Raw genomic sequence first — 26,942 nt, 5'->3', positions numbered from 1 at the left:
GTCTCATGCAGCACAAAAAGGACACCCATTTGGGGGGTCACCTATTCCTTGTAAAAAAACTTAGGAGCAATGTTGGTTGCAGTTAAATCAACTGTAACGCTCACCTGATTCTCGCAGAGGCGCCGGTCTTGACTGGGCGACTACCGTATCTTCAAAGGTGATGTGTAGCACCCGGTTGGCTCTTTGGGCTGGACCTCTGTGCACTGTATGCCTGACGTGTAGAGTAAGAAGTCTGCAGATAGAAAATATGGGGTTAATGAACTGGGGTTATTGGGGTGTCCCTATCTCTTTCCTCTTCTCCTCTCCTGTAGACCCCAAAGGTTAACGCTCTCACCTTAGGTAAGTGAATGCCGAGCTCTCCATCTGCCTCGGGGCAGGGTGCTGTAACCAGTTTCTTCACTGGATAGGTAGCGCAGGCCTCTTGACTTCAGAGGACTGCTGTCCGTCGTTTACTGCACGAACGGTAAGTTTCGAGTCATTCAAATGTCTTTAAAGTCTTTAGTAATGATGTCTCTTGTTTTGCAGGGTTCCGGCGATGGCGGATGACGGGCTGAAGTGAGTTGAAGATGGAGCCCGTGTGATGAATAGAAGCGCCTGGAAGCACGTAAGTAAGCGCTTGTTGCCTGCTTCACTATGCGCTCTAACTGTCTTTTTATTTTGCAGGTACGAGTTCGGAGCGGCTGCAGGGTGCCGGAATACCCACTGGATTAGATGTGGAAAGGAGTAATGGCACGTGAGTATTAAAGTTCCCCAATGTCTTTAAACGCACCTTGTTTTGTCTTTCAGATGCGGGATGCAGCGCCGAAGGCCTCCGGAGCGTGCGAAGAGTAGGTAAGCCTTTGCCTTTCAGATGCCGGAATGCTAACCTGTTCTTTCTTGTCTTTATAGGTGTTGCTGAAGACTGGATTCAGGATGGTAAGCCTTTGCCTTTCAGATGCCGGAATGCTAACCTGTTCTTTCTTGTCTTTATAGGTGTTGCTGAAGACTGGATTCAGGATGGTAAGCCTTTTTCCTTAGGCCCAGGACCGGATGCAGAAGACACGATGAGCGTTCTGCTGCAGAGGTTGCAGAATAACGCAAAGCAAGATTCATCCACCGGGTGTTGTTTAAATAGCCTCCTGTAGTGCTTAGGTGTCTCCTTCCACAGCCACGCCTAAGTAAGAAAAGAGTTCCTGGTAAGAAAAGAGTTCCTGCCTTCCAGAAGAGTTCCAGTGTTCTGAATCTAGGGAGTGGCTCCAGCCCCACCCAACAGGAAAAGTAGTTCCAAACAGAAGAGGATCAGAGGCTCAACTGGCAGGCAAGTAAGCAGCATGGTCTGCTGAAGGTAAGTCCACCCAAGCATTATGAGCCCGGCGCTTCCAGCGCTGGGACTGGGCATATTTATGAGCCTGGTGCCACTGGCGCCAGGACTGGGTCCAAAAGGTCCCAATTGGGACTGGTTGGCACTCGGAACCTGGGTTATGGATCTGCTTCCAAGGGAGTTGGGAAAACCCTGACCTTTTGGAAGCAGAGATCATGACAGTACCCCCCCTCAAGGCCCCTCCCAAACCGGGCTTCTCCGGGGGTTTTGGCTTGTCAGGAAATGTTCGGTGAAATCTTTTAATTAGGCGAGGAGCGTGGACATATTCAGCAGGTTCCCAGGATCTCTCTTGGGGGCCGTAGCCTTTCCAGTCAATTAGGTAGAATAGTTTAGATTTGGAGATCTTGGAGTCCAGAATGCTTTTGACTTCAAACTCGAGTTCTCCATCCACTAGGATAGGTTTTGGAGATTTGGTTAGTCGGGTTTGAGGTTGCACGGGTTTTAATAGAGAGACGTGGAAGACCGGATGTATCTTCATGTGCGGGGGCAAGTCCAACTTGACCGCTACTGGGTTTACTATGGTAGTGATGGAATAGGGACCAAGGTATCTTGGGTTGAATGTGCGTGGCCCTTTTAGAGATAGATATTTGGTGGATAACCAGACTTGATCCCCTACTTGATAGTGAGGGGCTTCCTTCCGATGTTGATCTGCTCCTTTCTTGTATTGTTCTTTAGCCCTTTGAAGGTGAGAAACAGCTTCCTTAAAGGCTTGGGTGATTTTAGATTGCAGGTAGTCTACTGCTGGTGTTTCAAGATCTTGGAGGGGATCCAACTCCGAGGTTCGAGGGTGACTGCCGTACAAAAGAAAAAACGGGGTTTTCCCAGTTCCCGAATGGACAGAGTTATTGTAGGCATACTCGGCTATCCAAAGGATATCTTTCCAAGTTTTTTCAGTTTGTTGCAGCATGCAGCGTAAATACTGTTCCAGAGTTTGATTGGTCCTCTCGGTTTGTCCGTCGGTCTGAGGGTGGTGACTGGTCGATAGTCTCACATCAATTTGAGCCGACCGACAGCAACTTCGCCAAAAATGAGAAATAAATTGACTACCTCGATCCGAAATTAGAACTGAAGGAAAACCGTGCAGTCGGACGATGTTTTCGAGAAATTCTCGGGCCAGAGTTGCTGCTGTTGGCAAGCCTTTGAGCGGAATGAAATGCGCCATCTTGGAGAATAAGTCCACGATTACTAGAATCGTATTGTATCCGGAGCATGGAGGTAGATCGGTGATGAAGTCCATAGAAAGCGTATGCCAAGGGCGAGGTGGGATGTCAATAGGGCGTAAGAGGCCTGCAGGTCTTTCCTTTTGACTCTTGTTTTGGGCGCATACTCCACAGGACATTATAAAGTCTCTGATATCTTTTTTCCAAGACGGCCACCAGAAGTAGCGCTTGATCGTTTCTGAGGTCTTGGCTATACCGGGATGACCTTCCATTAAAGAGTCGTGATAACAAGAGATTACTTTTTTCTGTAAATCTGTGCTGGGTAGGTATAATCGTTCTTGGAAATACAATAAGTTGTCCTTTACTGCAAAGTCCTTTCCCTGCAGATGCCAATTCTGTATGTCTGCTGGAGTTACAAGTTGCCTGGCTTTATCCTTAACTTCCTCTATGGATTCTGTGGCGATTACACCCAGAATTCTTTGTTCGGGAATGATTGGTACAGGTTTAGGGTTGACCAAGTGTTCTTCCACTCCCATCCGAGAAAGGGCATCGGCTTTACCATTCTTTGTACCAGGTCGATAGGTAATTATGAAGTCAAACTCGGCAAAGAATAATGCCCAACGGAGTTGTCTAGAGGATTGGGCTTTTGCGGTCTTCAAATATTGCAGGTTTCGGTGATCCGTAATCACAGTAACGATGTGTCGGGCCCCCAGCAGATAATGCCGCCAAGCCTTAAAGGCAGACTTGATAGCCAGAAGTTCCTTGTCAGTAATCGTGTAATTGATTTCAGGAGGCGAGAATTTGCGGGACCAAAATGCCACGGGATGCAACTGATTGGTTACCGGGTCCTTTTGTGATAGAACTGCCCCCATGGCAAGGCTTGAAGCATCAGTTTCCACGATGTAGGGGAGTTCGGGGCGAGGGTGTTTTAAGATTGGTGCAGAGATAAATTTAGTCTTCAAATCCTGGAAAGCTTGTTCCGCCTCGGTAGACCATTCAAAACGTTTGTTTTTCTTTAACAAGGCAGTGATGGGCTGGACTATTCGAGAGAATTCGGGAATAAACCTTCGGTAAAAGTTAGCGAAGCCTAACATGCTTTGCACACCTTTTACGGAGGATGGTGATGGCCATTTGAGAACTGCATCGACCTTCTTTGAATCCATACGCACTCCGCCAGGTGATAATATGAATCCCAAGAATTCAACTTCAGTCACGTTGAAAACACATTTTTCCAACTTAGCAAAAAGTTTGTGTTGACGCAATCTTTCGAGGACCATTTTCACGTGTTTCCGATGTTCAGATTCCGATGAAGAATAAACGAGGATGTCGTCAATGTAAACAACAACACATACATCTATGAGCTCTCTGAGGACATCGTTCATAAAATATTGAAAGGCGGCCGGGGCATTGCAAAGTCCGAAGGGCATGACCTGATATTCAAATAGCCCATACTTGGTGCGGAAGGCCGTCTTCCATTCATCGCCCTCTTTTACTCGTACCAAGTGGTAAGCTCCTCTAAGATCCAGCTTTGTATATATGCATGCTTTTCTGACTTGGTCCAGGAGTTCAGGGATCAAAGGTAACGGATATCTATTCTTAACAGTGATCTGGTTCAGGGAGCGATAATCGATACAAGTTCTAAGGTCTCCTTCCTTTTTTGGAACGAAGAACAAAGCTGAAGAAGCAGGGGACTTGGAAGGACGAATAAACCCATTTGCCAGGTATTGATCCAGGTATTGTCGAAGGTGAAGGTTCTCAGGCTCGGTGAGGGCATACATTCTACTACAAGGAGGAGTAGATCCAGGTATCAGGTCTATCTGGCAGTCATAAGACCTATGAGGAGGTAGAGAGTTAGCCTGATCCTTCCGGAAAACATCTTGGTATTCTAGGTATTCGGGAGGTAACTGGGGAGTCTCTGAAGAAATTGCGGCCAGTGCAACACCAGGTGGAGGGTGACAAGTAGAGACACATTCTGGAAACTGGACCGTTCTTGCTCGCCAATCGATCAGAGGATTGTGTTTCTCTAACCAAGGTATTCCTAGAATAATCTGAAACTGAGGGGCCTTGATCACATCGAACACGATCTTCTCATGGTGTCCATCTTGACTTACTAGCGTCACCTCTTGAGTGGTATGCGTTACTGGCCCGGAGGCTATCTCCGTACCATCCACCGTAGTAATGACGTCCTTTACAGCCTTGGGAGAAAGAGTTAGATTCATCCTCAAAACCATTTCATGATCCACATAATTGCCGATGGCACCGCTGTCGATGTAAGCTTCAATTGCATGTAATCGATCCGGATTATCAGGGCTAATGAGGACCATAGGTATCACGAAATGCGAGGTCACGGAACTGGTTTTCACGCTCGGCAAGAGGACCTCTATTCTTGTCGGGCGAGGTCGTTTCCCTGCTCAGAGTTTGTAACTTTGGTAACTGCAGCTCCTACTGCCTTCTTGGCAGGTTTCACCGGACAGTCTCGAAGAAAGTGCCCTGAGTTTCCGCAATATAGGCATAATTGCAACTGTTTCCTCCTTTCCCGCTCCCTTTGTGTTAGAGGACCTTTCAGACCCCCTATTTGCATGGGTTCCCCGGAGTCTACTCCTTTGGAAGGAGTTGGCGGTTTGGAAAATACTCGAGCATCAAACTTGGAACGATCGGCCTTCCTGTTCTGCAGCCTGTGATCTATTTGAACGACCAAGTCTATATAATCCGAACAGTCTTGTGGGGGATTCACTACTTGGGCTAAAACGTCTTTGAGCTCTCCACGTAGACCTCTATAAAACAGCGTAATCCTTTTGTCCTCAGGCCATTGAGTTTCCACTATTAGTCTATTGAAAGATGCAATATAAGCCAAAAGGTCTTGATTACCCTGTCGCAACGAAAGAAGCTCATTGTCCAAGGCCTGCCCCTGTGAATGTCTTGCGAACAGTTTTTCCATACTAAGCTGAAAGGCTTGAAAATCATGGAGAACCGGATCATCTTGATTAACTAGAGGGATCGACCAGTCTGCCGCATTGCCACTAAGGTACGAAAGTACAAAAGCTACTTTTGCTTGATCAGTTGGAAAGGCTGCTGGCCGGCATAAGAAGTGCAACCGGCACTGATTGATAAATACCGCAAACCTCTTTGGGTCACCAGAAAATCGTTCGGGCGGAGCCAGAGGTACATTCCCAGGCAGGTTGATCTGCACTGGATTCATAGAGGATGTTGAAGGAAGATTTGCCCCTGATGCGGATAACGGGGTCTGTCCGGCTTGTGACTGTAGCACTTGTCTAGCAAGATTGTCTGTTCTCTCCTTGGAAATAATTAGGTCCCTTCTTAGAGCATTTGTTTCCTGACGAGCTGCATGCACTTCTGCCCTTAGTTCCCCAAGTAACCGGGCTAGGGGGTCAGTATCCGAGGTTTCCATAGCGCCTGGGCGAGAGTTTTGCGGTAGGCTTTGCGTTCTGTAACGCTCACCTGATTCTCGCAGAGGCGCCGGTCTTGACTGGGCGACTACCGTATCTTCAAAGGTGATGTGTAGCACCCGGTTGGCTCTTTGGGCTGGACCTCTGTGCACTGTATGCCTGACGTGTAGAGTAAGAAGTCTGCAGATAGAAAATATGGGGTTAATGAACTGGGGTTATTGGGGTGTCCCTATCTCTTTCCTCTTCTCCTCTCCTGTAGACCCCAAAGGTTAACGCTCTCACCTTAGGTAAGTGAATGCCGAGCTCTCCATCTGCCTCGGGGCAGGGTGCTGTAACCAGTTTCTTCACTGGATAGGTAGCGCAGGCCTCTTGACTTCAGAGGACTGCTGTCCGTCGTTTACTGCACGAACGGTAAGTTTCGAGTCATTCAAATGTCTTTAAAGTCTTTAGTAATGATGTCTCTTGTTTTGCAGGGTTCCGGCGATGGCGGATGACGGGCTGAAGTGAGTTGAAGATGGAGCCCGTGTGATGAATAGAAGCACCTGGAAGCACGTAAGTAAGCGCTTGTTGCCTGCTTCACTATGCGCTCTAACTGTCTTTTTATTTTGCAGGTACGAGTTCGGAGCGGCTGCAGGGTGCCGGAATACCCACTGGATTAGATGTGGAAAGGAGTAATGGCACGTGATTATTAAAGTTCCCCAATGTCTTTAAACGCACCTTGTTTTGTCTTTCAGATGCGGGATGCAGCGCCGAAGGCCTCCGGAGCGTGCGAAGAGTAGGTAAGCCTTTGCCTTTCAGATGCCGGAATGCTAACCTGTTCTTTCTTGTCTTTATAGGTGTTGCTGAAGACTGGATTCAGGATGGTAAGCCTTTGCCTTTCAGATGCCGGAATGCTAACCTGTTCTTTCTTGTCTTTATAGGTGTTGCTGAAGACTGGATTCAGGATGGTAAGCCTTTTTCCTTAGGCCCAGGACCGGATGCAGAAGACACGATGAGCGTTCTGCTGCAGAGGTTGCAGAATAACGCAAAGCAAGATTCATCCACCGGGTGTTGTTTAAATAGCCTCCTGTAGTGCTTAGGTCCCTCCTTCCACAGCCACGCCTAAGTAAGAAAAGAGTTCCTGGTAAGAAAAGAGTTCCTGCCTTCCAGAAGAGTTCCAGTGTTCTGAATCTAGGGAGTGGCTCCAGCCCCACCCAACAGGAAAAGTAGTTCCAAACAGAAGAGGATCAGAGGCTCAACTGGCAGGCAAGTAAGCAGCATGGTCTGCTGAAGGTAAGTCCACCCAAGCATTATGAGCCCGGCGCTTCCAGCGCTGGGACTGGGCATATTTATGAGCCTGGTGCCACTGGCGCCAGGACTGGGTCCAAAAGGTCCCAATTGGGACTGGTTGGCACTCGGAACCTGGGTTATGGATCTGCTTCCAAGGGAGTTGGGAAAACCCTGACCTTTTGGAAGCAGAGATCATGACATCAACCTCAAGTTCAATGTTGATTGGTACATTGAAGTCTGTGCTATGGTATCAAAGTTCAGGCGTTTGATCGATTAATATTTATTGCAATACTAAATTGGAGGGTGAAAGGGGAATCAGATCAGAATTAGTTAAAAAGTCTCCTTGAACATGTAAGCAGGGGTCTGGCTCAGTAACTGTTGCAGGCTATTTTAACTGCTACTTTCTGGAAATGGATAGCATTCTGGAAAAAAAAAATCTAACTCACATAACCCTCATGTTAACAAACCTAAGAATAGAAATTATGTTAAATCATGAGGCTTAAATGGGCGAACTTTATGAATAAACGGATTTTAGTAACATCTCATCCTTAGTCTCCAGGGTAATTTAAAAAAAAGGTGAAATCTGAGGCTTCGTTCAACAAGAATGTCACGCTAACAAGATCAAATGGTAACATAAGGGGGAATTAGCCCAGTCAACCTACCTGGTATTGATTTAATTTATATATCAACTAATTTGTTTGAAAGAGCGGAATGGATGAAAGTGGAAAGAATGACACAAAGTGATCACGCAAAACTGATACTTGTGTTTGATCATTGAATTTTTTTTCACCAAGGAACGAGGAGGATAGCTCATGGGCAATGTGCTTGCCTTGAAAGCAAGACGACACGGAGAACCACATATTCGATCCCCGGGTTCGTGCTTAGAATCCTCTGGGTATTATGCACGTTATAAATAACCTATCATATCATATATCATATCATATCTTAATTGTGTTAACTTTAGTGTGAACAATGCAGGCAACAGGTAGAATTTACCTGATTATAAGTTAAAACAACTCACAAATAAGCTAACTTTAGAATTGGAGAATTGGGGGACTGCAGGAGAAATTTCCTGGTGTTCACCAGACAACTTTTATGACATGATAAAGGATATCAACTGCCCATCTACTGGTCCTATAACTGTGTCCTCCAACAATTGATCACATACATCCCATTGACAAAGATCTATGCTAAAAAGAAAGAAATGAGAAATCTTGTCAGAGAAATCATAAATCCTAGACAACCATCACTGGAGGATACAAAAATATTACTCTCTCAAATAAAGACACGCTACAACAATTGGCTTCGACAATATAAAATTAACAAAGGGATAATAAGTAACCAGTTTCTGATTAAATCCATAATAAAAAAAGATATCAAAGGTATTTGGAGTACATTAAACAGTGAAATTAATGCACACAAATCCATGCAGATTAATCCTATCCCGGAATCTGAATGGGTTTCTCACTTCCACAACGTATATTGCCAAATTGATGAGCCTATTCCCACTGAATCCCACTACCCTAAACAGAGCTGGTCACTGAATTGTGTTATTGAAGATCTTCAAATAGCAATTAAAAATCTGAAAGGCTCTAGGACCGCATGACCAGATGGATCCCTAATATAGGCTATAAAATGGATATTACTTTGGTCTAATCTCCTTTGGTCTCCTTTCTGACAGATAGCTCATACTATGACCATGCCTAGTTCCTGGTCGTAGGCAATAGTTGTCACTATCTACAAAAAATGTGTTCATACTTCACCTCTAAACTATGGACTGATAAGTCTCTTAGACTCTTCTAGTAAAATATTGGCTTCCTTTGTCTTAATTAAGTGGGCAGAGAACTCAGGAAGACTGCCTATCTTTCAAACAGGGTTCAGAAGAAACATGGGGACAGATCTTAACAGACTCTTTTATAGCTTCTGTCAACAAAAAATGAGTAGATCTAAAAGTATGGCACTCTATTCTGCCATGTTGGATATGACCCCTGCATTCAATAAGGTAAATAGAAATATCCGGTTGAACAAATTGTAGCAGTGGAACATTCCATCAGGATTGTTAAACATGCAGATTATTTTCCACTCTAAGAATTCACTTCAAATCCATTTAAACACAGGCGGAACACTCTCTGAAAAGATTGATGTAAACACAGGGTTGGGACAAGGGTGCATACTCGTACTCTGTTTATTTAACTTGTACATAGCTGACATCAAGGCTGCCTTATCAGAGTCTAATGTGTACCTTCCCAAATTAGGATCTGTTCCTATAGGATGGCTTTCCAATGCCGACAATATAGTGTTATTTGACTCAACCCCCATAGGTCTACAACATAGTTTGAATTATTTCTCTGAGTTCACTCACAAGAACAAACTGGAACTAAATGCCTTGAAGTCCAAAATAATTGTGTTCCAAAAGAATCACACAAACAAGAAGAAAACATTTTCATGGTTTGTAAATGGGAGGAAATTAGAGAAGGTTGATGATTTCATTTACCTAGCGTTCACTTTATTAAATAATAATCTCTTTGAAATAGTGAAAAATAGAGTAAGCAGAAAGAAATTCATCACTAAAATGAAGATTATATTATCATGATATTACGGTTATTTGCAATACCAACATTGAATTTTATAAAACTAAAGTATTGTCAAGTGTTACCTACGGGCTTCAACTATTAAATTGTTCATCTTGCCAATGGCTAAAAACCATCGGAGGTGCACTATGATGGTCTGTTCTGAATTTTCCATCTTTGGTCCCTATAGCATTAATTTGCCTCGAATTTGGCTTAAGATCATGGCAATACTCTGTAATATGGAACAGACTAAATTTACATAGTAAGATATTGATACCTGACGCAAATACATTGTATAGCGTACTAAATAAAATGTCAATACAGGACAGTGGTAAGGGTCTCATGGAGTTTAAGCAAGCTTGCAACACTGAATTAGAATCAATAAAAATAAAGAGTTCTAATGTGTTTGAGAACTTGAGCCTAGTTAAGAAGCAAAAGAATTTGATCCCATTATGAATCTAGACCCCATAAGTGGGCTGAAGCTATACAAAGAATAAGCTGAATTTACGTTCTCCAGTGCCGTATGTTATTGAATTTCCTACACCATCCCACAGGCAATGACTGTTTAGGTTCCTTTTTAACTTGTTGCATACATTGGAGATAGTAGGTCAACGTTTTCATCTCTCGCCATACCAGCATTATGCAGGTTATGCGATACAGGGACGCCTGAAATGCTGAGGCACTTGATTCTCCATTGCCCGACCCTTATGCAAAGAGGTTGTCTCTAATTAGAGAAATGTGTGCATTCTGGCACCGCACTATGTTCGGAAGCATTATGGCAAGGACTTATGAGTTGTCACCAATTGTCATTATCATTAGCCCTATGAGTTATCCCCAATTGTCATTATCATTAGCCCAAATTGTTTTATAAAGGAAATAATCCAATGCCAAGATTATATTTCAAATAACAATGCTGATTAACTATTGTTCCAACCAGAGTCCCTTTTACTTCTTAACTAGTATTATTCTTTTATTGAATTGTGAGTTTCATCAATTGAACTGTATCATTGTCTATGAACTAAAATTGTAAATAATCAATTAAATGGTATAATTGCTTATTAATTCATATTATAGATCATTTTTGTATTGGATGAAATCATGCTTTTAATACCTTTTCTCCCTTACTTCCTGTTCTTCCTTTCTTTATTTGTATGGATCAATTATATTAGTTTTTATGGATAAACTTTGTTTTATAATTGTAAAATGTTACAATTGTAGCTAAAATGCATGAAATAAAATTTCAATAATAATACATGCCTCTCCACCATCCATAAATGGCTAGCACTATGCTGCTTAACTCCCCCAAGACAGAAGGCGCCTTTCTCCTAGATTCTAAGCTAACCCTACTGCCCTATCTCCTGGCCTCATGACATTCACACCCCATGACCCAAAGCCCACAATCTTGGAGTTCACTTTGACAGTGAACGTAAACTCACCACTTCATAATTGCCACTGCTACTAAGGTCAGGATGAACCTTCCTAACATTAGAAATATCTCACCACACCTCACTCACCATGTGTCTAAAGCTCTTATCTCTACCCTTGTAATCAGCAAACCATTCTATCCTACTCCTGGGTCGTCTGCTCTACCCATTCATACCACTTAATAAAATATTGCACTTTTCTACAAACACTATCTTCTATTTACCCATTAATAGACCCAGACCCACTCCCATGACAACCTAGCACCACCATCACGCCTGATGATTATCAGTACAGAATCGCACCCTCTCCAAGTCTCTGCTCCTCCGATTGAAATCAGTTAATAGTCTTGCCTCATGTTACATCACGTACTGCCTCTCTCTGTACTCTGTCTCAACTCTGCCCCGCCCACCCTCCCTCCACCACCTCCCACTTCCCCTCCTTCACAGTACCTGACCCCCACCACTGGAATGCGCTATAAAGCAATCAAATCAATGGAACACTTCAAGGCTAGGCTCAGCTTGAATTGCTTGCCTGTGATAGAGGTTTCTTGAAGCCCCTGTTTCTCTACTCATTCGTCATCCTGCCTGTCTGACCTGGCCATGAGGCAAATATACATATGTGTGCCACACCTCTAAATACTGCCAGAGGATCAAACATGTATCATATGTATGTATGGTCCCCTTTTGTATAGTGTCCCATTCTAGGTACTGTTGCATTACCTCTCCAGCAACTGCCACGCTCTCGTCCATGCAACCAATGTAACTTTGTAATGGCACTCTGTATGCGGATTGCCCATGCTACCTGCTAAAATCTATGTCATTACCAATAATGACTCTAAATGCTTTCCTGCTCTTTCCTAACACATTTCAGATTTGTGTGCCTCACTCCCATATTAAAATGCTTTCGGTGATCTCTAACGCAGGATAACTAAAAATGCAAATTAACTTCATGTTTTTTTTGTTGTCACCGTGACATGTTATATGGTACTTGGGACTTAGGAGCTTGTGGCCATTCCCCCCTATATGCCGGAAAGCACATAAATATTTTAAATCACACACCACCATGTATTGTCAATCCCAAAGGATGGGGCAGAGCTTACCCCCTTTTATCATTATCAAAGAAGTATTAATTTTCCACACAATGATGTTAAGTATGATATGATATGATAGTTTATTTATATCGTGTCCAAACACAAGTGTTTCAGTATGCGCACGTATGCTTCTTTAATTATTTTGTAGGTGCAGTAGTGAAATAGGGGTTCTTCTTATTCTCCCTCAACATGTGGCAGATTCTGGCCGCTCAGTTTTTAGTTTCTTATATTTTCATGTTTTACATGTTCAGTCAGTGGTGATTGAATTTACATTTGGGGAATAATATTTATTTTAGTATTCATTTATTGGAAACGTTCTACTCTGGCAACATGCCAACGGCACCATGTGGGTGCTCTTGAGTACTTTTGCAATGGTTGGAGGAGGCTAGCGAGAGTTTTAGGACTTGAGTTTCTAGTTATACGTGCATTGGAGTTTTCAGGACGTTGCGTGTGAATTTTGTGCGCCAAAAAAATTTGTTCTGGTGGCGAGTCAGCAGGGAGGCTGACGTTAGGCATCCGGTCATGTCAGGCAGGTACGTGGGAAAGGTTCTTATGTTCTGATAAAGTAGACGGGCTAGTTGCTGGGCAACCTGGCATAGAGCCTTTCAGTATGTTCATTTTTTGGCAATGAGCCAATGCAGTAATTTCCTGACCAGTGAGATAACATCATATGTTTTTTGGCCAGATATGTGGTGGACTTCATGGTTTTGGGCATTCTAAAGTGTGTTGATAGTGTGTACCTGAATCCTGTGTGGGTGCTATTGCAGAAGTCAAGGAAGATCATTACTACTACAAAGACCAGTGTTAATCTGTGTCATAAAAATAGGAGGTCAATGAACCCTTGCGTCGAACACAAATTTGGTGACTACATGTGCTTCAGGTTTAAAGGTCAGATCAGTGCCCAGATCATACCCAAGTTATGATTGTTTTCAGCAAAATAGGGGGCGATCCTAAAGAAGGAATCAGTTTGAAAGCAATAGGAGAGGCGTGAACCTTGCCCGTGAGTATGATTTCTGTCTTGGAAGAGTTAAGCTCGAGGTAACAGTCTAGCATCCAATTCTGTACAGGAAATCTAGTCCCTGGAGTCTTCCTGAACCTTAAGGTATTAGAGGTCTATTTGTCCAGGATATGGGCTGGTGAGATTTGGAGATGGAGCTGAGCACTAAAGTACTTAAGAGGTGATGCCAAAGATGGATGGAGGAATGGGGTCACTTTAACTTGGTGGGTACTCTTTAAAAGGAGAATCGCAACCATCAAAGGTGTGTTTTCCTTTCTGGGCACAGTGAAGTATTACCCAAGACCAGATTTCACTCACTCGGTCAGTCACTCAATAATTCACTTACGCTCAAGATAAATGTGTTTGCATGTGCAAAAAAAACAAGTAGTGTCAAGTGGGTTATACTGTAATGCCTGCAAATCTTGAGTACTTACCTTTTTGCACATGAGTAATGAATGAACATCTTTTTGCTTGTGCAAATTAGATCATTTGGCAACTGTGAAGCTATTTCATTCTCTGTTGTCTCACTTTTTTGCTATGTATTTGCTTTGCTGAGCCGTCAAACTGTCATTGCAAAAAGGTGTGCAATGGACATTCAAATTGAGGACCGCCTCACAGGTGGAGTTATTTTACAGTACAGGAGCTTATGGGTTCTCTGCTGAACACTATTGTTTCTAGCGGACATGTTTTTTCTTATCTGTGTTTCTTCATTTTTCTTTAAAAATACCTTTCATAAAATACTTTCGGTAAATTATACATTTTACAGATTTTTTTATAACATGATGAAAATGGATACTTAGCTTGATTCCAACTCATATTCAAATATGAGTACACAACATTTTCAGACAACCCGGCCAATCAGGGAAAATTGAAGTACATGCCTAAATGTTTTCATGTCAGCCAACCTTAGAATACATCATTGACTGCTGCTCACAGGTATGGCGGCAACACCTGCTCACAGCTATGATGGGAACTGCCAATATGTGGTGGGTTGGAGGAACTTCCCAAACTCCTGTAGGAGGTAAGCAAGAGAATGAGGACAGGGTTAACCTGGACGCCATCAAATGTGGGCCCGAGGGTGATTGAGGAGGGCATCTTGGGAGCCCACCACATTCTCAGAGAGAAGGTGCCTAGTCCATTTCCTGAGCCCATGTTGCTGCATTCAGCCACCTCTGTTACAGGGCACTACCTTGCCCCACAGCCCATTGGTTGGGGAGGCTTGCTTGCCTTCTGCATAGGGCACAGGAAAACGTACATGCCTCAGGGTGCTAGGGAGACAGGGTAGCTTGGCCGCAAGAACAAGCCTGTGCCGTCTCACACCGAGACCTTCACTCCCCAGAATACACCACATGCAAGTGGACTCACCCATGGGCTAGGATAAGAGACAAGCAGTGGGATGCTCACCGACCAGGCAATCCAGTACTCAAACTGGGAGAATGGTTGCACCAAGCAGAAGAGACTGCAGAACCACCAATATCAATCTTGGGAATTCCAAGATGGCACCTGACACTGCAGACTCTTATAAAATCCTGCGGGTTCAATCAAACCTTAATAGAAGCCATTATCTAATAAACCAATTAAGTTTCTCAACCAATAATCAGATAATGAAGGGAGATAAAACTGATAAAAGGAGTGTCTAATCCCAGGAGTGAACACACTGGTTCCTGGGGAAGGACCAATCAGACTCAGCCTTAGAAAACTGCTCAGCCTCATGGGTATAAAAAGGGCTGGGGAAATTAAGTTAGGGTCATGGACCCAGAGGAAGCAGACCTACCTGCTGATGTTCCCTTGATACAAGAGAGGTAGACTGGAAGGACTGCTGCCCGGAGGAAGAATGTGCAAGCCTGAAGGGGCTGGGAGGAGAGGTGGAGAGCAGTAAGCATTGAAGTGCTGGTGGAGGAAGGTTGACCAGAAGGGCACCACAGCCCTTCTCAACTCCTTGGGTGAACTGGAAAGCCAAAGCCTAAGGCTTTCCACCAACACCCCCTGGGAAAAGATACAAATAGGTACTATCCCTTGGTAGGAAGGGCCAAAGCTGAGGGGAGAGGCCTGCTGTAAATGCTGCAACTTGAGGCCTATGAGAGGGGCCTACTGAGAGACCAATAACAGAAGGCCTACAAGAGAAGTATTTTCAGACAACCCGGCCAATCAGGGAAAATTGAAGTACATGCCTAAATGTTTTCATGTCAGCCAACCTTAGAATACATCATTGACTACTGCTCACAGGTATGGCGGCAACACCTGCTCACAGCTATGATGGGAACTGCCAATATGTGGTGGGTTGGAGGAACTTCCCAAACTCCTGTAGGAGGTAAGCAAGAGAATGAGGACAGGGTTAACCTGGACGCCATCAAATGTGGGCCCGAGGGTGATTGAGGAGGGCATCTTGGGAGCCCACCACATTCTCAGAGAGAAGGTGCCTAGTCCATTTCCTGAGCCCATGTTGCTGCATTCAGCCACCTCTGTTACAGGGCACTACCTTGCCCCACAGCCCATTGGTTGGGGAGGCTTGCTTGCCTTCTGCATAGGGCACAGGAAAACGTACATGCCTCAGGGTGCTAGGGAGACAGGGTAGCTTGGCCGCAAGAACAAGCCTGTGCCGTCTCACACCGAGACCTTCACTCCCCAGAATACACCACATGCAAGTGGACTCACCCATGGGCTAGGATAAGAGACAAGCAGTGGGATGCTCACCGACCAGGCAATCCAGTACTCAAACTGGGAGAATGGTTGCACCAAGCAGAAGAGACTGCAGAACCACCAATATCAATCTTGGGAATTCCAAGATGGCACCTGACACTGCAGACTCTTATAAAATCCTGCGGGTTCAATCAAACCTTAATAGAAGCCATTATCTAATAAACCAATTAAGTTTCTCAACCAATAATCAGATAATGAAGGGAGATAAAACTGATAAAAGGAGTGTCTAATCCCAGGAGTGAACACACTGGTTCCTGGGGAAGGACCAATCAGACTCAGCCTTAGAAAACTGCTCAGCCTCATGGGAATAAAAAGGGCTGGGGAAATTAAGTTAGGGTCATGGACCCAGAGGAAGCAGACCTACCTGCTGATGTTCCCTTGATACAAGAGAGGTAGACTGGAAGGACTGCTGCCCGGAGGAAGAATGTGCAAGCCTGAAGGGGCTGGGAGGAGAGGTGGAGAGCAGTAAGCATTGAAGTGCTGGTGGAGGAAGGTTGACCAGAAGGGCACCACAGCCCTTCTCAACTCCTTGGGTGAACTGGAAAGCCAAAGCCTAAGGCTTTCCACCAACACCCCCTGGGAAAAGATACAAATAGGTACTATCCCTTGGTAGGAAGGGCCAAAGCTGAGGGGAGAGGCCTGCTGTAAATGCTGCAACTTGAGGCCTATGGAAAAGGCCTACTGTGAGGCCTTCAAACAAAGGCCTTTGAGACCGGCCTGTTGTGAATGCTGCAACCAGAGGCCTCTGAGAGATGCCTACTGAGAATCCTGTAACAGAAGGCCTAGGGGAGAGGCCTGTCATAAATCCTGAAACCAAGGTTCAGGGGGACCTGTCATGGATCCTGACACCAACGTCCTTGATGGACATGTTCTGAATCCTGTTCTGTCCAGAAGGGGCCTATTGTAAACCCTGAGAAAACCAAGGGGCAAGTCTGTTTTTTATAGTAGAGCAGGGATGGACTTTGAAGAGTAGGTGTGTGAACTGTTTTCTTTTTCCATTCCCTGGAATTTTATGTTTTTAGCTTAAATTAGCCAGGGGGCTACATACGCATAAAGATTAGAGTTCCAGACTGTTGGACACATCGTTGCAAAATGTCCTTTGTAGCATAGTGTGTCCCAGGAGGCACAGGTGCCTATGAAGAATAGCCATTACTTTGAACTAAGATATTTAGAGATGAGAACTGGAGACCACATATTTGGTTGGTCCATTGTCAAGATTATCCCCATCCCAAGGGCATTCTAATTGCCCACTTGGCCAAAATGGCAGGTTTAGGGAAAAGGATAGCTCTGTACCTGATGCAAGGATTTTGAGAGAGTTGGATGTCTGCCTTTACTCCAAGAGAATTGGAACAGGGGGGTGTACTACCCTCTAGTATTTCAATCTTTGCAATTATTTAATGCAAAAACATTTATACCCTTCCATTGATCCAATGGGACAAGACCATCTTTGTCTCATAGGTATGCAACCTAGAAATACACATGAAAAACTGTAATATTTCTGCAGCTCTTGATCATTAAGCTGTTGGATTTTTTTCTAGAGGTTTATACATGTTCTAGATGAGTAAAACAACTGGCAATGGGGCAGTCCATGCACAAAACATTAATGCCATTGTGGTAGCTCACAGTGTTTATGAGCACTTAATTGACAATGGATCTGTTTGCCACTTTCGACAGGAGTTATCAAAACAGAAAATGAACACAACGTAATGTGGTCTTAAACACTGTCTACAACAATAGTCAACAAACATGCACTGTTGTAAGTTAAACATCATCAGTGAATTTGCATGTTGTGTCATAGTGCATTGTGTCAACCATGTTGGGTTGTATATTTGTTTTCAAGTCTGAGTCTTGTTCGAGTGGGGGGCCCCTGAGGAGGTGTCCCTCTGCCCGGCAGAAGGACGACCTCCAAGAGAAATCACTACCTCTGTGCAATCTTTTTTTAACATCTTTATTTGTCATTTTCAAACAAGCATATGCGCAAAAATTATCATACAAAGGAAACATTCCATTAAACAGAAATTGTCCATCATAGCATATACAGATATTAAATGTCAAACATGTCCCAAAATTATGTTCACAAACTGACTAAAAACATACTTATTGGGACAACAATAACTAATCTTAAGAACATTAAACAACCAAAAACAAAAGTTGTCCATATTTCCAAAGATTTAGATTTTAGATTTGTGGGCCTACCTCTAGAGCATCTAGGAACCCATGCTTATTACCCCTATGTGTATAATAAACATTAGATTTTATCACTTTTTCCCAACACAGTATTTACACTTGCAAAATAGTGTATATTACACTTATAAGCAGAAACACATTAAGAATGCTCTACAGTATAGTAAAGCAATATACACCAATATGAGCTATACAGTATTTGATTCGATGCGCAGCATCCTACTCTTATTTTAATTTCTAAAATGTTGAAGCTACCTACAACCAGTTAGCTGTGTATATGTGTTTGTTTGTGGCCATTGTGGCACAGTAAAACTTAAAATCTTACTCACAAACATGGTGCTGTCAAGGGGGCGAGTCAAGGAACAGGTGAGGTTATAGTTACCAACCCCTGAATACCTCATTAAATGTAAAGGGTTAAAAACTCTGTCAAAAGGCCATGGCTTCTAAGGGCAGTTAATTAAGATGAGCTAGAAGCAATTTAAGGCCATGGATACAAAATATCCTGATAAACTCTACTGTTTCCCCAGCAGAGAGGCGATTGAAAGGTTGTCTATCAAAATACATCATGGTATCTCTTAATAGTGTAACTATGGGAAAGAAAAATGAATGTTACAAAATGGGTAAACAATGGCTTATTTCAACCCCCAAAAATGTTGAAACAGACAACAAATTGGAAATTGGGGAAAAATGGCAAAGTGCCAAATTTCAGGCCCATGAACAGCTTACTGTCCCAGGATCAAGGCATCTCAACACTGTTTCCTTCTTCTCACCAAATCAGTTCAAGTCTGTAGCTTAGATTTGCTGCCAAATTATTGAAGGAAGCATTAAAAGTCACAATTTGGAAACTTTGTGCCAATTATTGGTTCACAGGCAGAACTACTGCCAAGACCCATGCATTAAATTAGCTGCTTGCATTTTCTTACCCAGGAAGCTAAGTCTTGTGAAATTACCTGGGTCCTCCAAACTCTTCCTCCATTTGGCTTCTTCAGGGACTTGGCATCTGGCTGCTTCTGTAGTCTTTGTCCTCTGTCACAGGCAGCTGTTTATAAAGGTGTAAGCCCACACCTTCAGTCTTATCTGGGCCACCCATTTTTTGTTGCTAGCTAATCCTCAGTGGGTGTTATTTATTTGATCAGTAGTTTAAATTTGCTGGCCCTCACCATGAGCTCTGTGTCCCACTGGAATAGCACTGAATTTGGAAAATGGTTATCTTTCAAAGTGTCCTTCACCTTGGAATCTCCTCCCAAGAACAGTGGCATCACATTTCCGCCTGCGTTGAAGTGTTCTTGATCAGCTGAACCTAAACGTGAGGCACAGCCCAGTGGAAGCAGAATGAATCTGCAAAATAGTTCAAGCTCATCTTAGAACATGTACTCCCTACTCATTTTCATTCCATCTAATTAGCATCTGCTTCATATGATTGGCATTCATAACTAACCACCATTTTTTCCTTTAACTCCGTCAAATTTTCATGATGGCAGATCTTTCATATTCGCGTTTACATGGATCATGATGAAATGAGAATTATCTAACTGTACATGTTATAATAATTTATTAGTACCCGCCGCGATAAAAAAAAAGAAAATCACTTACCTCTGGTTGGCTGGATTCCGAGCCTTACCTGATGGTAATCCCGATCACTCAATGGCGTGCAGCTCGCTCTCATCTCCAACGGCATTTTAGTTCCGGAATGGCCACCATGGAAAGGAAGAAGGGACTACATGTAGTCCCTTCTCCGTTTCCATGGTGGCCATTTTTTTGTTTACTTTTTTTTTCAATTTACTTCAATGGCCGCCATGGAAGGGGCGAAGGGACTACACGTAGTCCCTTCTCCCTTCCATGGTGGCCATTTTCTTTGTTTATTATGACCGCCACAGAAAGAGAAAACAAACTGTTTTCTGTCCGCAGCGGCCATTTTTTAAAAACGTTTATTAACTTTTATCTAATGGGCCGGGGTACTAATGGCAATAAGCCCCTCGACGGTGGGCCATTACCGGCCATGGTAATGTCCCCGCTAGGCTCGGGCCTGTAACTGTGGGCCCCGGGGGCATTACCTTAGGTGGTAATGGCCTGCCATCTCAGGGCTTATTGCCACACAAAGACATGTTCTGCATGATAATGTAAATCCTCTTTTCTTATGGTATGCAATTAATCCTTTCAAAATAACACATTGGGCCTCATTCCGAGTCCGGCTGTAACCCTTCCGGTGCTACCGGCGGTTTGCCGTGGGACTCGGAATAATTTACCGGCCCCTGACTTCCCGGTGCCACCGGGAGATTACAACCCCGGCGGCCCAGAAAGCCAGGCGCCGGTAAATTGTAAGTCCCCATTCCCATAGAGTCCCATGATACTCTATTGGTGTGGGGACCACGGAAGCACCGGCACCGTTCCTAACAGGGCCGGTGCTTCCGTGATGGTCTGCCTACCGTGGGCGCTGTGCCCGGCAGGATCAGACTTGTCGGGCATGGCAGCTCCGGCAGGCAGACTCGTAGTTTGCCGGTCCAGAAACAAGGGTGCCGGTGAGTTTACCGGCACCTTTGTTTCCGGACCGTGAAACTTTTAATGAGGCCCATTGTGTTTCGCAAATAGCCTTGCTGTGTTTTAAATCCTTGTGTTCTCTGTTTCACAATAATATGAGGATAGCAATAACATTCCTGCTGCACTGACTCATTTTGGCATGGAGTACGAAGCAATGTTTTCACAGAATGTTAGAATAAAGAGGTGTTAAACTAGATTTCGAGGTGTGACCTGTATTATTGCCATCAGTTCCCCCCACACTGCCAAAATAAATAGTGAGGGAACACTTGCTCCTATTTGGCCCTGCCAAATCTTTAACATGTACCAGTGCAGCCCGGGAGTCCGCATCCTACACTTGGAACCAATGTGTTTCTTCTGACCTAAAGCAGACCTTTGCTGCCAGGCGTGCACTGCGACTGCTTCCCATTGCAGACTTTTGCCATCTTTGACAAAGCTGCTCGACCAATTTCTCTTGATATTGTCAATTGATGCAGCCTTGCCATCAGTTGTCCCACAATGCTTTGCAGTACCTTTTCCTTGATCCTGTACTGGCTCTTCATTTCACTGGCATAATCAAGACTGCAGAGGGCTGAGAAACCACATACCATTTCAGTATCAAAATGGGGTATTTTTCATTGCACTTGATTGCATTTTTGCAGTATTCTTGGACATTCACATATATATTTACGCTCCTCTTGCAACACTTGCACAGTGTAAGAATACTTGAAAAATAGCAACCCAAACGATTTGCTCATTCCGCGGATGTTCCTCATCACCTCGAAAATGCCCGAGCAGTGCAAACGCAGTGCACTGCTCCTTTTGTCCCGGAAAATCACCGGCTTTCACTCACACACAGAATCTGGGCTTCACTCACTCACTACTAGTCCAGTCCTCACTTGTCATGATGTTGCAATGGAGTCATTCTCATACATTTGCAGATATGAAGAATTTAGCAAAAATGTTGACAGATAACCTTGGGCAAAAATATTACTTTCCAATAAGTTAAGTGACTCTGCAAAGCCCCTTCCTAGTACATTCCTCCTTTAGTGTGTGGTGCCCCATTGTGTAATTCTACAATGCCATGCATTAGTTCAATTGTAACACTGTAATGCTGGTCTTTGGAGAGTTGGATGGTTTGTTACTTTAGCGGATGTTTTACAGACGTCTTTATCATTTGTCTTATTGTAGCACATGATTTCAAGGTGCACTTTTTAACATGGGATAACTAATACCTTTTCCGCCTCTGATCTTTTGGTGTTGTTTTTTTGTGTGAAAATATCATTTTGACTTGAAACAGGGTCTCCCCCTGTTGTATGAGAGGAAATATCATCTCTCTCATTGTAATTAGTAATATGTATAGGGGCTGCAAAATGTTCTGATTCAGATTTCTTCTTCCATTTGAAGGTATGGTAGTTGAACCTGTACTTTGATTAACCTTTGACATGTGCAGTCTTATATTTGTGTAGTTGAGGTGATGATAAATCCTGCTTGATAATGGGCTCCCCATTCAAGTTTGCGGCATATTCCACATCTCCTCTTTAATGGGGTGTGTGTTGCAGGTCATGCTTATTGACGCTATTAGCGCCATGGTTGCCGCCGGTATTTTACTGTGTCCGCCTTGGTGGATGGCAGAATTACCGCCCTACTCCAAGGTGAGCGGGGGCGGTAATTCCCCATTCACCAAGGCACTTTCCCATTCCCATTTTTTCCCCCCATAGGGCGTGATGGGAATGGGGATGGAGCTAATTACAGTACCGCAAATTGCGGTACCGTAATTAGCACCGAGGTCCCTTTGCGGCACCCTACTTTAACGGCTGGTAAAACCAGCCGTTAAGGTCGGGTCCCGCAAAGGGAACTCGTAGTAAGGCGGTAAGGGTTTACTGGTACCGGTGCCCTTACCGGGACCGGTAAACCCTTACCGCCTAACGTGTAATGAGGCCCAATGTTTTTCCACAACAACAGGAATTTTCCTACAGACAACAAACCCCTAGAACTGGATCTAAGTGCGTGAGTTGGGAAATAGTGCTGAGTGATGCCACAAAGCGAGTAGAATGGCAACTAATGGTTTTCCTGATGTGAAGCAAAACCCTTGTTTGCATATGATCCTCTACCGGTAACCATTTCAATGTAAGGTGGTCTTGAATTGCATGATCAAACTTCTTTAACCTGCTCACTACGGTTCTATGTCATAATTCCACCGCAGGGAAGACCGCGTCTCCTAAACACTGCCCTTTTCAAGCTACCCAGGAGTGGCTTCCAAAGGGCAGGATTTTGTTTTGTCAGGGGGTTTCACCCATGAACCCTCCTTTGTGCAGCTCCCTCTCCCAAATCCCACTCCTGCCCCACCTGCAGCAAACACACTCCCTCCTTTTCCCACCAAAAACACATGCCTAAAACCCTGTCCCCCCACATACTTTCCGACTACCCCATTGACACCAGCCGTCCCTCATTTGGGTTCCCCCTCTAGATGTTGCAGGGTACAGGCTTTCTTCTGTCGTTGATGGAGGTCTATTGAAAGTGTTTTTTTAGCTACATGGTCAAAGACACAATACACTCATTACTTGCATAGCTCAATGTTGAACCCCCTGAAGATTATCCAGGGATTTATTTATGTTGTCTAAGTAAATGGACATATTTAACTCTACAGACAGCTACTCTTGCTCTAAAGACCTGCATTGCACTGGTGCTGCTTTACCTTGCAGGAGATTACATCTTTAAATATTAAGGAAAATATGTCTATTCAGGTCTAATGCAGGATAATATTACAAAGATGAAAATGTGCAGATTTTCACAACCATAAGACCTGTGGGGAACAGTACACCCGGATTTCTAACAATCTTTAAGGGGGTAAGAGGAGCACCAAAATTTTTAAGCCACTGAAAGGGCAGCTGACCACCAGTAGGGCAGCCCATGAGCAGACCCTCTGAGTTATATCAGTTTAGTCTCACACAGTTGTCCTGCATCCTTTGCTACCCCATATCTAGACATTGCTCAACCTGTAGTTCATCATATGACCCACTATGGAAATTAACTACAAAGGAGATATCGTCAACGTAGAGTTGGCATTCGAGGACTGACCTCTTCCCCACCTGGTCTAGAGGATACAACTAGATATTAAATAAGAGAGAAGAGAGGGAGAGTACACCAGATGGATGAGATGAAATTACCCAGATGCACCCTCTGTCTCCTATTCCTCAAAAAGGATTAATTCTAAGCCACAATGGATCCTTTAATTTCCCTTATGTTGAGAAGTGCCTGTGTCTTGTGATAAAAACTGATTTTATGCTAGGTTAGGCTCAGAAATTGATGACCAAAACAAGAAATGACTGCTGGGTAAGTATTTTATTGCAAAGATAATAGGGTGGTTAACCAGTAGGCACACTCAATGCTTGACAAAAAACAAATTAACATAACCTTCAAACATAACATAAACCCTCAAAATCAGAGACTAAAATCATGTTATGTTATAGAGGTTCATAAAGTATGCTTACACCACAAAATTGTCTTTGTGGTGCTACCTCAGCAAGGTAAATCACAAATTAATAATTATTCTTGTGGAAATACTCAGATTTTCAAGAGCTTACAAAATTACAAGTGATTTTCTGTAGGGCGGTGTTCCAGATGAAGTGCGTGTGCGTGTGTGTGACCGTGTGTGTGTACGCCAGTATGGGATCTCCCATATGATGAACCAGTCAAAAGATTGAGTTGGCTTGGAGCCACCTTCTTTTATTCAGTCACCGATTACAGAATTTACATATGTAGTCTTTAAATGATCAAGTTCACTTTATTTTCTAAAATGGATTAAATATGACCTATTCAGCAAGGTTGTGTAAATGGTAGAGGCATGCTTCGCTACTCCCACATAGCATGGAATAACATAACACATTATGTTTCTGACTTGTGCATCCAATAGGTTGAAGGCCCGGCCACTTACAAACAGGACATATGGGCGATGAACAAAGAAGAGAAACTACGGGCTGTGCCAATTTTACACCAAGAGGGAAATCAATTGGTCAAGCACAAGAAGTATCGAGAAGCAGCAGAGAAATACCAGGAGGCTGTAGTTTGTCTGCGTAATGTTCAGGCCAAGGTAGGAGTGAACCACATATTTAATACACATTTTGCACAGCATGACTTCTTCCCACTATAAAGGAAAAGTGGTTGTCTGATCTACTTGCATTGGTAGAAGGCAGAATTCAACAGACACATGGCGAAAGTAGAATGATGCCTCTACTTTTAGATCTTGAGGTTTGATTCCTCCTCAATGAGGGACTATGTATAAAAACTCCAGGAGCATATGTCAGCAAGGCCTAGACACTGACACCAAATCCAGTGTTAAAGGAGTCCAACATTGTTTACGGTGTTGGGGTGGTATTGGGTACCAGGCTATTGGAAGTATATAATATGCCTTGGGCTGAGTTAATTAATTGTAAACCCTGTTGACAGTCCATCACCACTAGCCAAAAAGTCTCTAAACCATTTGAGGGTGAATATAAACTGATTTTATGGTACTTGTATTGATGAATGTCCTCTGAGCATTACATGACATTGACATGTTTGATAATAGCCACCCCATTAGTTTTCATTACCTTCGGCACAGGAAACTGTACCCCACTATGAACCCCGAATAATGCAGTAAATAAGGCTTTATTTGTTGACATGGATATCGTTGAAGGGAACAGCAGTCCACAACAGCATCTGCAGTCAATTCAGTTGTCGGGTCCCTTTGTTAATAATTGGGATCAAAAAGCAAATCTTGTAGGTTGCACGCCATATATATATATATATGTACATTATAACAATATATATTATAGAATATATTGTGTGACAGGGCCAGCGTTGTGGGCCTATCAAGGGGGAGGGCAGTCCACCCTAACCCAACACTAGTGCCTGAGTGCAGGAAGGCTCCCTCCCCACTCCTCCTCCCCTCCTTACCAGCGGTGATGGCAGCTTCCAGGCCGCAGCAGATCAGCAGCCAGAGAAGACATGTCTGATGCCGGAACAATGGTATGCAGAACACAAAGGGGTGCCACGAGTGGCACAACACCAGCCGCCTAGCAGGAGGACGTGGAATGCAGAAAAACAAGGAGTGCCGGAGTACCCACAACACCGGACGTCAAAGAAATCAGGCTCCAGCTGACAGTGTCAGCTGGAGCCTGCACCGGGACGAGCCTCCACTAGCCCACCAGGGAAATTCTATTAATAAATGAAGGTCCCACGGAGCCCTACCCACTATACCACCAGTGATGTAATTATTATTTTAAAAGGCCCTTTAGGCCTTGAGCAGCACAACGAAACTGGATACCTATGGATCCGGAGCTCTTTATAAATAATAAACAAACCCTTGCAGGGTCCATGTTGGAAAGGGGTGGGGCTTACCAGCCCTTTTAAGCCGTCCCATGGCCTTTCCCTGTCACACCCCTGTGAGCCAGGTAAGTGATTGGACAGGGTAAGTATCCAATCCTGAGAGGGGTTGTGGTATATAAGTATGATATGATATGATCGTTTATTTATATAGCGCCTATACACAATGTGTTTCAAAGCGCTTCAAGGCAAGGGAGGGAACAAGGGAAAATACAACCACATTCTTACAGGCCATGAACAGTCCGGATGTGAAATTAACTATCGTACTGACGACATTTCAGATAGTGCAAGAGCTACGACATAGATAAGGAAGGGAGGGGGAGAGTGGGAAGGAAATGGAAACAGACAGGCGACTACCATACTAGGCCTGACAACATTTCTGGTAGAGCCAGAGAAAAACAAAAGGTGAGGGAGAGGGGAGCAGAAAGGGAGGGGAGGAATAAAACAAGCAACTATCATAGTAGGCCTGACGACATTTCAGATAGTGCTGGAGGGGTTGTGGGGAGAAAAAAAAACAGTAATGGGAGGGTGGAGGAAACAGATGAGGTTGCTATCATATTGGGTCCAGGGACAATGCTGATAGAGTAAGTGCATAGAAGAAAGTAAGGGGAGGAGATAGGAAAAGGGAGAAGGGAAAGGAGGAGAGAAAAGAGAGTAAGCAGTCAAAAAGAGTGGAGAAGCAAGAGTGGAGAATGAATACAATTGCAGAAGTCATTAGTAACACATAAAGTAGGTGTGTGTGATTGTGCAAGTGTGGGTTAGTTGGGTGAGGACAGGAGGCAGTGGAGGACATCCAAGAGACCAGAGGAGGCAAGCACGATTGGAGTGCAGAGGCTATTGTTAAGGAGGGGGTCTGTGGAGTGTTTGTGTGAGAGAGGGAAAGAGTGTGAGTATTAGAA

The 26,942-nt window shown here is 43.9% G+C and overlaps 1 protein-coding gene across 1 annotated transcript in view; it reads left to right on the top strand.

The window, feature by feature from the left end:
* LOC138481110 (aryl-hydrocarbon-interacting protein-like 1) overlaps positions 1–26,942 on the top strand; it is a 199,335-nt gene that overhangs the window by 102,733 nt on the left and 69,660 nt on the right. Inside the window, exon 4 of the mRNA XM_069613025.1 lies at positions 24,593–24,769. Coding sequence (XP_069469126.1) covers positions 24,593–24,769 — 177 coding nt within the window. The remainder of the gene's footprint in view (positions 1–24,592; positions 24,770–26,942) is intronic.

Source organism: Ambystoma mexicanum, chromosome 5p, assembly GCF_040938575.1.
Source record: "Ambystoma mexicanum isolate Mex_15411 chromosome 5p, UKY_AmexF1_1, whole genome shotgun sequence".
NCBI classification, from domain to species: Eukaryota; Metazoa; Chordata; class Amphibia; order Caudata; family Ambystomatidae; genus Ambystoma; species Ambystoma mexicanum.
Note: the sequence above shows the minus strand (reverse complement) of the source record. Positions and strands in the feature narration are given on the sequence as shown.